The sequence below is a fragment of the Ctenopharyngodon idella genome, chromosome 2, assembly GCF_019924925.1.
Source record: "Ctenopharyngodon idella isolate HZGC_01 chromosome 2, HZGC01, whole genome shotgun sequence".
NCBI classification, from domain to species: Eukaryota; Metazoa; Chordata; class Actinopteri; order Cypriniformes; family Xenocyprididae; genus Ctenopharyngodon; species Ctenopharyngodon idella.
Genome location: NC_067221.1, coordinates 35,055,278 through 35,070,625, shown reverse-complemented (window position 1 = coordinate 35,070,625; position 15,348 = coordinate 35,055,278). Strand labels below are relative to the sequence as shown.

General features: G+C 37.2%; 1 protein-coding gene across 3 annotated transcripts in view; it reads right to left on the bottom strand.

The window, feature by feature from the left end:
• yeats2 (YEATS domain containing 2) overlaps positions 1–15,348 on the bottom strand; it is a 38,733-nt gene that overhangs the window by 4,459 nt on the left and 18,926 nt on the right. For 2 of the 3 annotated variants that reach the window (XM_051868474.1, XM_051868482.1), the window contains exons 15-26: positions 14,515–14,755; positions 12,131–12,292; positions 11,821–11,939; positions 11,362–11,508; positions 9,124–9,306; positions 8,582–8,918; positions 7,140–7,274; positions 3,613–3,696; positions 3,285–3,459; positions 2,592–2,668; positions 1,012–1,091; positions 718–919 (exon numbers count right to left, since the gene is read on the bottom strand). In XM_051868474.1, coding sequence (XP_051724434.1) covers positions 718–919; positions 1,012–1,091; positions 2,592–2,668; positions 3,285–3,459; positions 3,613–3,696; positions 7,140–7,274; positions 8,582–8,918; positions 9,124–9,306; positions 11,362–11,508; positions 11,821–11,939; positions 12,131–12,292; positions 14,515–14,755 — 1,942 coding nt within the window. The remainder of the gene's footprint in view (positions 1–717; positions 920–1,011; positions 1,092–2,591; positions 2,669–3,284; positions 3,460–3,612; positions 3,697–7,139; positions 7,275–8,581; positions 8,919–9,123; positions 9,307–11,361; positions 11,509–11,820; positions 11,940–12,130; positions 12,293–14,514; positions 14,756–15,348) is intronic. The other variant, XM_051868493.1, reaches the window with a different exon arrangement.

The following is a 15,348-nucleotide window of genomic DNA, read 5'->3' as shown; positions in this document are numbered from 1 at the left end:
TTAAACCGTTACGCTGCCTCAGAAATCTGTCCGAATCTGTCCATTTTGACCGACAATAATTATTGTATTTATCTGCTTTAGAAACATTCCAGTAAACACTGCTAATAGGGATTAGAAGTAAAAAATCAGAGAAAATTAAATTTTAAAGCATCCGTGCGAAAGCAAACCTGGAAAGAGACGTGAGAATTTGGTGAAAAAACAAAAGATTCTTAGTGCATTCTAATTTAATAATCATTAGATATATAGCATATATCGTAAATTAAACCCAAACCGGAAGTGCCGGCTCGTTAGGAAGAAGGTGGATAAGGCAGCATAATTTTGATATCTTATGAGGCAGTAAAAACTGTGTGGAATAGCATCTGGAGCATATTTAAGATGCCCTAAAATGCTGTCTAGGTAGGAAGATCAGTAGGGATTGAAACAGAGCTGGTGTTGAATTTCAGGTGCTTATGACTGAACTATGAATTCTGAGAGTTGAATTCATGCCCAACTCTGAATACTGATTATCTCATCATTATACAGGCTAATGCACCATCACTGAGAGAGTGAGAAAGAACACTACTGCATTGTCTGTGCCAAGTCTTGTGTAAGTCAAAGCTCTGGATAGCTGAGAGAAACAGAGGACATGATGAATTAACCTCAACTACGGGTTCAAAACACACACACACACCCTACTGGACACAAGCATGTGTGTCGTTACATAAACTACACACTCACCCGGTTCACTGTCGATTTGTGTGAGTATGTCCTCAATTGAGTCCTCCTCTGTGCGCTGGGGTTCAGGGTCAGGGGGTGTGTAACCACGGAGACGGCACCAGTGGAGCACCTCTTTAGTTCTGGGTAGCGTGAGGGCCTGAAGCCGAGGTGTTCTCTCTAACAGATCAGCGCAAACACGGCGCACAGCCACTGCTCGCTGCAACTACACAGAGAGAAAGACACAAATTAAATGAACACAATCCAAAAGAGCTTACAGAAGTACTCAGACTAGATGAAACACAAACACTCCTGTACCTCTGCAGCTCTGCGTTTGCCAATGTTCCATGAATAGTACTGATCCACAGAGGTGGCGCAGAATGGATGAGAGTCCTCATCTGTAAAGCACACACACACACATACCTCTGTTGGTCTGGTTCAGGGTACATTTACATTATTTAAGTGGACTAGGGCTGCACAATTAATCGAAATTAAACCACACGCAATTTGGCAATTGGCTGCAATTTTTTATGAGCAGCTTGTCAGTAAAACACGGCTAAATGCTGTTCCATCTGAAAGCCAGAAGGCGCTCTCGCGCAGAAACTCAAAATATGCCCAGAAGAAGAAAGATAATGCACATAGTTCCAGGAAATCCCTGAATAAACAGAAGACTGAAATGCTTTGATTGATTAAACACAACTAATAAACACATGACTACGACAATATATGATTTTATCTGAGTTCTTCAAGCCTTTGTGGGTATTTTCATGATAATAAAGTATATTTATAATGCAATGCTAATCGACATAGTCTTTATCACTGTACAGAATACTATGAAATAATTTGTTGTGTGCCTTACTCTGTGTAAGAAGCTACATCATCTCACAGAAGGATGTTATTTCAAACACTCGACTGGCATTATGAAGTGAGTTTGGAGTAAAAACAGGTTATTAAATGTTGTCTTTTGGTGGACAAGAGGTTCGTAAATGCTTCTCATGTTTGGAAAGATGTCTGACGCGTGTTGCTTTTTCAAATGCATGTTATAACCGACTAAGCGCAGCACTTTTAGATGGAGCAGCATTTACTACTGATCACAGAGCCGTGCTTCACTGACAAGCTGCGCATAAAAAAAAAAAAAATAATAATAATAATCGCAGCATTTACGAATTCATAATCGCACTAAGCCCTAAAGTCGACTAAATGATTGAAGAATGCTTGTATACGTCTGTCATTTCACTGGAAAAGTTATGACATTCTGATTAAAAATTATGTGGTGAAAAAAGAAAAGAAAAAAAAGAAACACACCATCTTTCAAAAGATTTGGGGTTACTATGATTTTTTAAAAGAAATTCATCACATTTATTCAGCGAGGAGGATGCATTAAATTGATCAAAAGTAAAAGTAAAGACTTTCACATTGTTAGAAAAAAATTTAAATCCATTTCAAACAAATGCTGTTCTTTTTAACTTTCTAAGCATCAAGGTTTTCACAATGTTAAGCAGCACAATGATTTTCAACATTGATAATAATAAGAAATGTTTCTTGAGCACCAAATCAGCATATTAAAATGATTTCTGAAGGATCAGGTGACACTGAAGACTGGAGTAATGATGCTGAAAATTCAGCTTTGCCAAAACAGGAACAACTTACATTTTAAAATATATTAAAATAGAAAATAGTTATTTTAAATGGTAATAATATTTCACAATATTACTGTTTTTACTGTATTTTTGATCAAATAAATGCTTGGTGAGCATAAGAGACTTATTTCAAAAAATGTTACTAACCCCAAACTTTTGAAAACCAGTGTATGCATGGATGAATAACATGCATTTAGAAATGAACTAGGATGAATTTTCATTTCATGCTGACTTTAAAATCTTTGAAGTTAAACTTACTTTTCTCTGGGATAATCAGAGGAAATTTCTTCACTATGGCCGTCAGAAGTTGCGTCATGTTCTCGATGTGCTCCGTACTGAGAGAGATTGACAATATTTTTTACAAATATTACAAGCTTTGAACATTATAAAAAACTTAAAATGAGAGTTTCTGCACTGGCATTGAGCAGCAGTGGTGCCCCACAGCAACACAAGGTTTTTGTTTTTTAGTTGTGAGTTTGCAGACTAGATTGAATGTGATATGAGAGAAAGACTAGTAGGTACTGCAAAATAAAAAAAGACAAACAGATGACACATCTTTCTTCTGTGTTTTACTCATTAGGTTGTAGTGTCACGAGTTTGAATTGGTCAGAAAAATTGCTTGCTAAGTTAGAATTGGTCTGAGCGATTAAAGAACGAACTATTTATTCACTCCAGAAAATGCAAGTCGTTACTTTTGTTGAAATCTCTAACTCAATATGTCAGCACTATTTTAAAGAATCTTTAAAGATCAATTTTTTTTTAAAGTTTCATGACAATTACATCAGTATTATTACTGACTGGTTGTTGCTATGGCAACATTTAATTAAAACATTTACAATGGTGAATGTGCATATCTGTGGGTGTCAATGACCCTCTGCAGAAACAGAATCCTTAGGGAAACACAGATATTCAGAAAGGTCAGAACTGAGACACACATTGTGTGCTTCTTACTTGATGAGTTCATGTGTTGTAGATTCCATGCCCTGTTCTTCTTTAATAGCAGCTGTGTCTGTGGATGTAGGGGTTGTCGCCAGAGGAGCAGAGGTGGGTGCTGAAGAGGCTGGAGCAGATGTTTGGGGTACTGGAGTTGTACAAGTGGAGCCAACCAAACCAGGTTCAGTTTTAACTATGTAACAAGACAAGCACAACAGAGGTAAAGAAAAAGTTTGAACTCAGTGGATTGAATAGCTATACACGTATAACTCCTTGATGTTATTTTCACTGTGTGTGTGTGTGTGTGTGTGTGTGTGTGTGTGTGTGTGTATACAGTACATCTTACCTTGAGCTACAGGTGTGGATGCTGAGGAAGCAGTTCCACTCGTGGTTGTGTTGCTGCTAGATGCTTTAGCACCAGACGGCACAACTGAAACACAAAACACACAGGTTTATTTAACAGTCAAAAGTTTGGAGTCCGTAAGGTTTTTTTTAAAAGAAATTAATGCTTTTATTCAGCAAGGACGCATTGAATTTATCAAAAGTGACAGTAAAGACATTTATAATGGTACAAAAGTTTCTATTTTAAATAAATGCTGTTCTTTTGAACTCTCTATTCATAAAAAGAACCCTGAAAAAATGTATCACGGTATAAAAACAAACTGCTATGTCAGATATTGCTGATTTCATGCTTTTTCAGAGCAGCACTTTTTGGACGTCCATAAGTTTATATTACTATACACTCAAGTAATTTTGGTTCGCCATTTAAAATTTCTTTCTGTCTATTTCACCCATCGAATAGCTTTACCAAAGCTATTGTAACAAAATGAACAGCAGAGATTGTGCCTTGGAAATGTGATTGATATTGTATCTATTTTACAGCTAACTAGGCCTGAAGGAAAAATCTTTTCTGGATAGTCCCGAATGATTCAGAGGCACAAGGGTAAATTAACTTTGACTTTATTATTTGTGGATCATTAATAGACAAGCCATAATACAAAAGTATTCTATATTAGTGTGCAGTATTCATTTTTTATCCGTTGGTAATTATCTGCCATCTTGGATAAAAGCATCTGCTAAATGCATTCATTTAAAAATGTAAATTTTGGGTCATCTGGGATACCATTAGCACCAATAATTGCTTTTAAGTTTACTTTAATTGCTACAAAGGCTACAAAAATTGCTTTTCTGATCACAAGAGACTGGCAGCAACACAATGTGTAGCCTTAAAGGGATAGTTTACCCAAAAATGAAAATTCTGTTATCATTTACTCACATTCAAGATGCTCCAAACCTGTATGAATTTCTTTCTTCTGTTGAACACAAAAGAAGATATTTTGAAGAATGTTGGTAACCAAACAGTTGAAGGTAGCCACTGACTTTCATAGTAGGTAAAAAATACTATGGAAGTCAATGGGGTCTGTCAACTCTCTGGTTACCAACATTCTTCAAAATATCTTCTTTTGTATTCAACAGAAGAAAGAAATGCATACAGGTTTGGAACATCTTGAGGGTGAGTAAATGATGACAGAACTTAAAGGGGACCTATTATGCAAAATTCACTTTTGCATGGTGTTTGGCTATAAATGTGTGTTGGCATTGTGTGTACACAACCATCCTAAAATGATAAAAATCCAACCACCCCTTTTTTTAATCCCCGTAAATCATAAGCAGTGTCTCAGAACAAGCTGTTTCCAGATCCTTGGCAATATGACGTCACATTAGCCACAGGCCCCGCCCATGAATGTTGACAGACACTACCGTTTTAACATAGAACCGCCCTGAGCGAGTTCACAGCGAGTTCACAGTCCACCATCGCTGCACTGATGAGAATGTCTCCTAAGCGTTTTAGGTGTTCTGTAGCTGGATGGATTAATCCACATAGCTCTCTCCATTTACTCCCTAAATCTGAGCTGCTGAAGATGAGGTGGATTCATTTTGTTTTCAAAGAAAATGCTTCCTCAACTCTACCGAAATTTGTTTGTCTGCGCGAATAATTTCACACCAGACTTTGTGAATGAATGTCAATACAAAGGGACAATACAAAACAAAGGTTGTGCTAAAAAGTTGTTACTCAAGGATAGATCAGTAACTGTTCGTGATCCAGCTTACAGCCTCCAGAGTGATACTGGATATGGCAGTAATGAAGGTGAGAGCACTTTATTACAGTTCATCGGAGTTGATTTACGGTTATAAAGTTTACCAGTTTATTAAGCACCATCCAAAAAGGCATAAGGTCTTTATATGTTTGTTTACTGTTAGTTGTAATGAGTGTTTCTGTGTAATTCGCTGTGTATGTTGATGATAATGCAAGGGAGAGAGAGAGAGTTTATGGATAATATTTTAATGCACACTTGCACTGTGTTTTATTAAGCTCTTACAGAGATTTTCTAGAATGAAAACGGACGCTTCATATTTTGTGTGAAGTACAATAAACGTTATAAAACTCATCCGTAATTGTACAAATTTAGTGGATAAAAACAAGAAGACAATATAAGTTATAACCGTAATTAAACTAAACAATACTTGTTCTATCTCCATGCAGCATGTATTCGCAGTTTCTGACATTATAGTGCGTCCTGACTGAATCCTGACAGGGGAGATCAAGCTCTTGAAGCTCCGCCCTCTTAGGCCATGAGCAGCAGCTCATTTGCATTTAAAGGTCACACACTGAAACGGCGCGTTTTTGCTCAACCCCAAAAAGTGGCAATTTTAACATGCTATAAAAAATTATCTGTGGGGTATTTTGAGCTAAAACTTCACATACACACTCTGGGGACATCAGAGACTTATTTTACATCTTGTAAAAGGGGGCATAATAGGTCCCCTTTACATTTTTGGGTGAACTATTCTAAAGTAACTTGAATAACTAGATTGGGTGGACTATGTAAAGTACTAAATAACTAAATCTGTTGCATGGTGATGATAGTGATTTTGCTATATTGTAGTATGCAAATAACTATATTTATATTTACTATATATTATCTGGAAATAACATTTTTCATTTTATGAAGTTACATTTCATAAAATGGCCACCCCTAGTGCTAATTTAGTGAAAACCATCATTCGGACATGACTAAGGTAACATTAAAGTGTTTTTTATGTTCTGATTCATACAGTTGTCTTTCATAAATGTTAAGAGCACTCAAGCCTGCTATTTCTCAATCACTGAATCCTGTAATCTCTCAATTACTTTCTTCCTTACTCGTATCCCTCTCTATCACTATGACAACAGCTTGCATATTGTTACAGGAAATGGCCTGTCTTACTGCTCTGATGTACTGATGTACTGTATTCATTCAACAATAAATAAACCAAACTGAGACAGCTTCTACTGCCACTGTGCCGCACAGATCAATCTGAAACAAAGCTAGCAACCAGGTAGAGAGAGTGCAAAATGAGAAAATGAAAACCATATCTGACAGGAGAGTGTCTCTGAAGCTCTTTTCACCTATTACTGTCATCGCTGATGAATGCTAAACAAAAACAAACATCTCTGATAAATACAATCTGGCAGGCTCAACATGGCTGACAAAAAAAATGTCAGTCCATGAAGGCTGGCAGAATTAAAACTCCACAACCTGAAACGGCCCATCACAACATGCAAGATCACCTTGCTAAAGATCACAAATGTGATAAATCATGGATCGAACCTACAATCTTTTGGTTATCAGCCTTGAACTACAACCACAAGTCACCTCTTTAGGTTTTGGAACAGAGTGTCATTATGTTTCAAAATAGTTAACTAGAGCATGAAGTTGAAAATAAGAAGTCTAACTTTAAAATATTACACAGACTCATAGCCTTCGGGACTGTAGAGAACAGGAGCGTGAGTAAGGCTGTGTGGGCATCAGAGGAACAGGGTGCTGTTACCTTTGCCAACAGGCATCAAGATAGTCTGCAGCGCCGAGGACCCACTGCCCACACTGAGCTGCTTCAGCTGATTTGCTGGGATGGTGAGAACCGTCTGCTGGGAACTGGATTGAGCTGGGTGCAACTTCAACATACCTGCAAGTGAAGAGAATCATATCTGAACACAAAACTGTGGCCAAAAAACTCAACAAATGATGCATTTCAAGATATGGATGGATGAACTTTATGGCAATTAATTCAGAGAAGGGGTAGACAGCTTGCATTATCCAAAAATATGCATTTTTCATTTTTCCATTCACGAATTATGATACAGTTACTGTAATATACAAAGTTATAAGACTGTGACATATAACCCACCACTTATTCACTGTGTTGAGAAATATTTATTTCACTCCTGAAGCTAATAGTCAAGGCCTTTCAGTCAACAGATTAAAATTACATTTGGGATCTTTGAGAGTCTGTGAGAGCTTTAGCGGTTTGTCATTCTAAAGATGTGGTCATATTAGCGAAATTTTGTGGGCAAAAAAGTTCCATTGTCTACTGTCAATAGTGCAGCGATATATGAAGCACAGCTCACAAAGAAGTCACATTTCAAACCAAGCAGCTTTCTGTTGGTCAGTGCTGCAAATTCGCATCACCAATTTCAACCAGTTGTGAAATCTGCGTGGGGAAATCTTTCACCATCATGCGAAAATCTAGATGATTTGGATTTCTATTAAAATGACTGGATTTTACTGGCGAAAATTGTAAATGTGGTAAATGTGACTGCACCTTAAAGGATTAGTCACTCCAGAATTAAAATTGCCTGAAAATTTACTCAACCCCATGTCATCCAAGAAGTTAATGTCTTTCTTTCTTCAGTCAAAAAGAAATTAAGGTTTTAGAGGAAAACATTCCAGGATTTTTCTCCATATAGTGGACTTCAACGGGAACCAATGTGTTGAAGGTCCAAATTGCAGTTTCAGTGCAGCTTCAAAGAACACTGGGTCAGTACTTCCTCAGTACTTCCGCCTACGTCATGCGTGACCTTTCCAACGTGATTACGTAATGTGTGAAGTCGTGGACGTGCATCACAGAGTTAGTGCAAGATGAGCATTTATAGTTAAAACGTATTTAAATTTGTATTTATTTTTTTAGAAAATGACAGATTGTTTCGCTAGATAAGACCCTTATTCCTCGGCTGGGATTGTGTAGAGCTCTTTGAAGCTGCACTGTAACTGCAATTTAGACTTCAACCCGTTGGTCCCCATTAAAGTCCACTATATGGAGAAAAATTCTGTTTCCTTCAAAAACTTTAAATTCTTTTTGACTGAAGTAAGAAAGACATGAATATCTTGGATGACATAGGGGTGAGTAAATTATCAGGAAATTTTAATTCTGGATTGAACTAATCCTTTACGGACCAAATATTTGCCAACTCTGGCAAGTAGATGACTGGTTACCTGAGATGGTGGCAGCAGTTTTCCCACTGAGCGTTCCTCCACCAATCAGTGATGCTGCAGTGACCAATGAGGGGCTGGAGCTTTTGGACCCGCCCACTACAGACGACCCTGCCCCCTTTGACAGACTGATGAGAGGCATGTTGACGGTCTTGGCGACTGTGACTACGGCTCCAGTGCCAGAGGCAGAACTCTTTGCTGTGTTGGCGGCAGAGCTAGCACTCTTGGCCGCACTGATCACCGCAGCTTGATTGGCAGCTACAAGCACAGGGTGCTGCGGTGGTGCTTTAGCTGTCTGAGGTAATGGCTGAGTGGAGGATGTTCCAGTGGCTTCTGCTGACTGTACAGGGAAAAACATTAGACAGGCTGTAGATAGAGAAAGTGACTTGAATATATTAACTTCGTGACCCATGCACAAGACAAGTTTCCATCATGTCAAAGCAACATAATGATGGTAAGGACGGAGCTACCTGCTACGTACGTCAATTCTCAAGTCAATGTGTCACGCCTTGTCAGACAATATTGAAAAAAGATACATCTCTTACCTGTTGAGAGGTTGGCGTGGAACTGGGAGTTGTTGGGGTGGAGCTTGTGGCAGTGATGACACCTCCCGTCATTCTCAGGGTTGTTGTGCCTGGTTTGTTCAGGTGACTTGCTGCGGCAGCTGTTACCATCTTCACTGAGCCATCTGACAGCTTCACCTGAGAACCTTGAGACCCACCCACCACCTGTCAATCAAATGAAGTTTGAAAAAGAAGTTGAAAACCCCAAAAATATATACATAAGCAGCAAATTTAAACAGATTGAGTCTTAGGCCCTGTTTCCAACTGGTATTAAGATGCAGTTTGGTCGATTTGATCACAAGTGGATGACACTAAATACAGGTGTAAATGGGGTGTAAAAAATTTTGAGCTTGTCCACTATCGACCACTTCCAGAGGTAGTCGAAAACACGTGAGCGGATTGCTTTCGTAGTAGAAATGCTTATGTGGTCGAATGCGTTCGAACTGCCACTAAAAACCGCCTGCTGACCTAACACTTAAAAATTATGGAAAACGCGCTAGCCAGAAGGGATTTAAACATTGTCGACTGAAGACCCAAGTTTGGTTTGAAGATGAAAAACGTATCAAGCACAATGTTCTCTCACCATTCCTTATTTCTAAAACGCACTCACTGCCTTCGGCTGGTCTTGCGGCTGTCAGAGGAGAAACGAAAGCTGACGCTCTACATATGTTTTTCTGTCATCTCCAGTAGCATTTATATGTAAATTGTGCAAGCTTACTTTGTCCATTAAATCGAAAGATCTGAAGAAAAAAAAAAAAAAAAAAAAACATACATTTACCCGCCCATAGACCCTCCTCTTGAAGAAATCAGGACAGAAGTGGTTGAAAGTGGAGAAAAGAAACGGATTAAAATATCAAAATATCCACTTGTGATCCGATTGACCAAAACTTGTTTTCCTACACCACTTTGGCAATAATGTACTTTAATATTCACGCAAATATATTCACTGGCCTTAAAAAGAGGTTGAGAAAAAGACTGCAAGTATCTCTTTCACATAAAGCAAATGCAATGATTTAGCAAGAAGACTTGATTCTCACACTCATTCTTGCATGTTCAGTTCCTAAGGCCCATCTCATTCCTTCTAATATTCCTTCTCTCTCAAGTACACAGCAAATACCCTTCAAACACAAACACTCCACCATGACCTCCAGAGTACTCAAGTATGTCAGGTGCTGAACGATATGTATAATCATTTTACTGTACACAAACAATTTCTAGCAGGTCTATCACACCAGAGGAAAAGGATTGATTTACTTGTACTGAGAATTATAATAGAAAAATTATGAGCAGAAATCATGGTGCCCTATGTGCTGCACTTTATGATGAGAATAATGAGGGTAAGATTCAAATTGATAATTAACAAGAAGAAAGGTAGCAAAAGAAGGAAGGAAGGAAAGAAGGAAGAAAGGCATATGAGCGTGTGTTTACAGGTTGAATTACAGCTCAAATGTCAGCTGCAGGCATACTCATTAGCCTCTATCTGATAATCAGGACACACACACACACATAGAAAGGGCTCTAGAGAGTGTGAGCTCTTCAGAAGAGGCGTTGTGTAACACTAATGAAAGTGCAGCAAGTGGAAAAAAAGAAAAAAGATAAAGAAAGATCAATGAGATGGAGAGAGAGAGCAAGAGAAAGCAAGAAATCAGTGACGGAGAGGGAGGAAATAATGGCAAACCCCTGAATACGTTTGCTTTTATACAGTAGCTAAACTGATCCCACTCAATCTGGGTCATGTGAGTGTGTGTGTTTTAACATTTTATTTCTTTATTTTATTGAAGCGGACTGACTGTTTTAGCAAGAGAAATTAATGTGCTGTTGAATTCATCTCAGTGTTTTCTGCATCACTATCTACAGACCCAAAGAGAAAATAAATTCTGAATTGTGAGCTTGCATGCTGAATTTAATTAAAAGTTAAATGGGGTCAGGTACTGCGAAATAAAGGCAAAATATCTTTCAACTGCATTACCTTGCATGCAAAAACAAACCTACAGCATTACCTAAACATGTGTCTATTATCCAATATGCTTCTATATTTATATAATAAATAAAATAACTTTAATAGAAATTAAATCATAGTAATAATTTTAACACTTATAATAATTATTGGAATACACATTGAATAACATTACATTACACATCCCTGTAGCAATATAAATATATAAAGTAGAAGGAAAAAACAAAGAAAAAAAAAATTCACAGATTTTGTTAAGTCCTTACTTTGTTACAGACCTGAGCCAAAATGGCTGCCTTCTGTCCTGCTGTGACCCGAATGGCCTGCTGAGTACTGGAAGCAGGACTCGATGCCACATGACCACCAGAGCTCTGTTTTCCAGAGCCCCCTGGCTGGCCTACCAAAAATGTGCCCTGAAAAGATCAATAGTGACTTTGTCAACGTAACACAAACTGACAGGGAAAGGCTTTTGGGATGTGTCTGTGTGTGTGTGTCTTTGACTGGACATTGCTTTGGACAACAAGAGCACATACTGAGCTAAACACATTTAATAGAGGTCATTTATAGAGTAGTGCAAGAGTTACTGTGTGAACAAAGTAAAAGTACGAGTAAGATTTCAAATTATAGCTGTTTAAATTGAACTAAATAGTATGTCAGGATCCATTCTACAGAGTTAGTGTGTGTCAAAATCTTGACTTTAAACAATTTACAGCAAAGACTATTACCTGCGGAGTATGTTTAATGACGTAAGAAGTGTAAGATAAATTGGAAGGCAGGCTGCCAGACCCTGAGGAACCACTGGAGGAATGCGACCCTCCAGAACCAGAACTCTGAGACTGCTGGCCTACAGACAGAGACAAAAAAAAATTAGATAGACTAAAACACCAGATGTAAACAGGTCTCAATGTGTCTCCCTCGTCTACTTATGATTTGATTGACCAAAACACATCTTAATACCAGATGTAGACAGGTCCAGAGAGATAATGATAGTTCTAAAATCCCATGATACATGTAGCATGTCAGTGTATGTCTGACCTGCGCTGTGTGAGGCTCTCAGAATGGCTCCCTGGGGGATCAGTAGCAGTTTGCCTTTGCCCGTTGGGTTCTTGCTGTTGGTGGTCAGGTAGAGTTTGGTGCCTGGAGGCAGATTGGCCAGGTTTGCCAAGTTATTTGCAGGCAGCTGGAGGGTTGCCATAACTAAAAAAAAAAAAAAAACACAAATAAAAAAAACAAAAAACAACAACAACAAAAAAAAAAACAATAAAACAATTACAACAAAGATAAACATATTATAGCAAGAAATAGTACAGTATCAGAGAATAAAGTCTGAATAAGGACAAAAGAGATTAGGGAAGTTTCAGTAAATATCAACTTGACCTTTTCCTCATTGAAAGCAACTGTATGGCTCTGAACCACATTAACTACTTTCATGGTGTTTTTGTCCTTGTCAGCACATGGCGGCTATATGTTTTCATTTTATGGGAATAGAAAAGAAATGAATCTTTTTAATCTTTTTATTAAAGGATTAGTTCACCCAAAGATGAAAATTATACCATTATCCATGAGTCAGGTCAGAGTTCACTCTTCCGCCGCAAATTGATGCGTACGGTCGACTGGCGGAAGCTAGTTATTTGAGATTATAAAGTTTCAAATATGGATATTTTTCTTACAACAACCCTTTGCCTCACTTCAGAAGGCCTTTATTAACCCCCTGGAGCTGTATGGATTATATTTATGATGGATGAATGCATTTATTTTTGTCTTCAAAACAGGCCCCCCATTCACTACCATTATAAATCTTTGACAAGCAAGGATATTTTTAAATATATCTCTGATTGTGTTCGTCTGAAAGAAGATAGTCATATACACCTAGGATGGCTTGAGGGTGAGTAAATCATGGGATAATTTTCATTTTTTGGGTGAACTATCCCTTTAAGCATGATCAATTCAAAAGTGAAAGTATAGACATTTTCAATTTTACAAAATTTAGATTTACAATTTATATGTTACATTTATTACATTTACAATTTATATTTATATTAAAAATATTAATGAATTTTGTCATTTAAAATATATTAAAAAACAAAAAAGTTATTTTAAACTGTAATAATATTTCACACAATATTAGTGTTTTTACTGTATTTTAAATGCCTGAATGAATGGTGTGGCGAGCATGAAACTTCTTTCAAAAAATATTAATAACTGTTTTCAACATTGATAATAATAAGAAATGTTTCTTGAGCACCAAGAATATTAGAATGATTTCTGAAGGATCATGTGACACTGAAGACTGGAGTAATGATGTTGAAAATTCAGCTTTGCATCACAGGAATAAAAAAATACATTTTAAAATATATTAAAATATGAACAGTTATTTTAAACTGTAGTATTATTTAATAATATTACAGTTTTTACTGTATTTTTGATCAAATAAATGCAGCCTTGGTGAGAATAAAAGATGTCTTTGAAAATTAAGTACACTACCATTATTTATTTATTTTTATTTTTTTGTGCTTCATGAAAGAAAAAAGTCATACTTTGGCACAACATACAAGACGAGTAAATAATAATAATAATTATTATTATTATGTTTTTTTTTGTTTTTTTGTTTGCTGAACTTTCCCTTTAAGAGTCAAAATAGCTAATTTTGTTGCCATGCAACCTCTACTGACATTATAAGTGGACTCATGAGACAAAAAGTGTAAAACATGAGCCTGTAAAGAATATAGCAACAAAGCTTAAAGTCTATTTCATATACCACTAAAACAAGCTTTCAATACACATCCACATATGGGTGTTTTTAAAAATTAATCAAACTAAATCCTGTTTCCCCTGTGGCAGCAGGGAGATACAAGTGTCAGATTGAGTAATGGCAATTCCTAATGGTTTATTCAGTGCACCGGCACTGCAGTACAGCCACACAAACACTTAGATTAGCCCTGTGAAATTCCCCTCTCAGCACAACATCTGCTGATCAGCCTGACAAACACTTCTCCAAACACGCAAACAAATGTTTTCACACACACTGCTATTCTGAACATCTTAATTAGCATCCCTGGCAAGACAAATGCTTTCTGAACTTTGCACACATATACACACTTCACCTTCTAAAAATGACTACATACACAATTTTATTTTACAATTCAGACACACATTCATACATCCGAACAAATCACAACCTCCCACAGTGAAATCTCACTGAGATATCATTAGATCATAACTTTGTGCAGTGTTTTGTTTTCAGTGAGGACGGAAAAACAACCTGATGCTGATAACTTGTCACATCACCCCTGGTTAAGATTAGTTAGGCAATTCATTTTGTTAAAAAGAAAGACACAGCATAGTAGAGATCAGCCGAACTATATGAGTTACTTTGTGGCATTATGATGAGGGTCAAGAAAAAGTGTATGAACTCTGACCTCCACTCTTGCCACTTCCTCCAGACCCTGTGGCTGCCTTGGTAACAGCATGCACCTGCTGTCCCACAATGCTGCTTGCACCGCTGCCTCCTCCACTGACGATCGCCTTAGCGACACCCTGTGCTACCACTTGCTTTTGGCCCACCACCTTGGACACAGAGGGGCTGGACTTAGCAACCAAGATCTGCCCGCTGCTCATGGAGACCTGTTTGACGGCAGAGCCCAGTGGAATCCCCAACACCTACACAAACAAACAAACAAACAAACACACACACACACACACACACACACACACACACACACACACACAGTTACTCTGCAACTGGAAAAACTTGTTAATTGCAACACTGAGCTATCGTAAACCAGTCGACTCACTATGCACTTTTAAAAAGTATCTCAAAACACATTTGCTCACTGGGGCCTTTCCTTGATTTATTTTATCGTTGTATTGTTTTATCTTATTTCCATTATGTGTGTATGTTCTTCTTTTCTGTGAACTCACACATGTATTTCTCTTCTGTAAAGCACTTTGTAAACACTGTTTTTAAAAGGTGCTATATAAATAAAGCTTTACTTATAAACATACAATAAAAGTAAGACTTTTGGTCTCCTTTTAATACAAAACGCTCATATTTTTAAAATTAAGTATAATTAAAAATTAAGTATACTTCCATTTAAAAGTCTGGGGTCAGTAAGATTTTTATATATTTCAGAAGGAAGTCTCTTTTGCTCACCAAGGCTGCATTTATCTAATCAAAAATACAATATTATTTTTATTAAAAGAAATATTATTAAAGAACATTGTTTATTTAAAAAAGAAATCTTTTATAACAT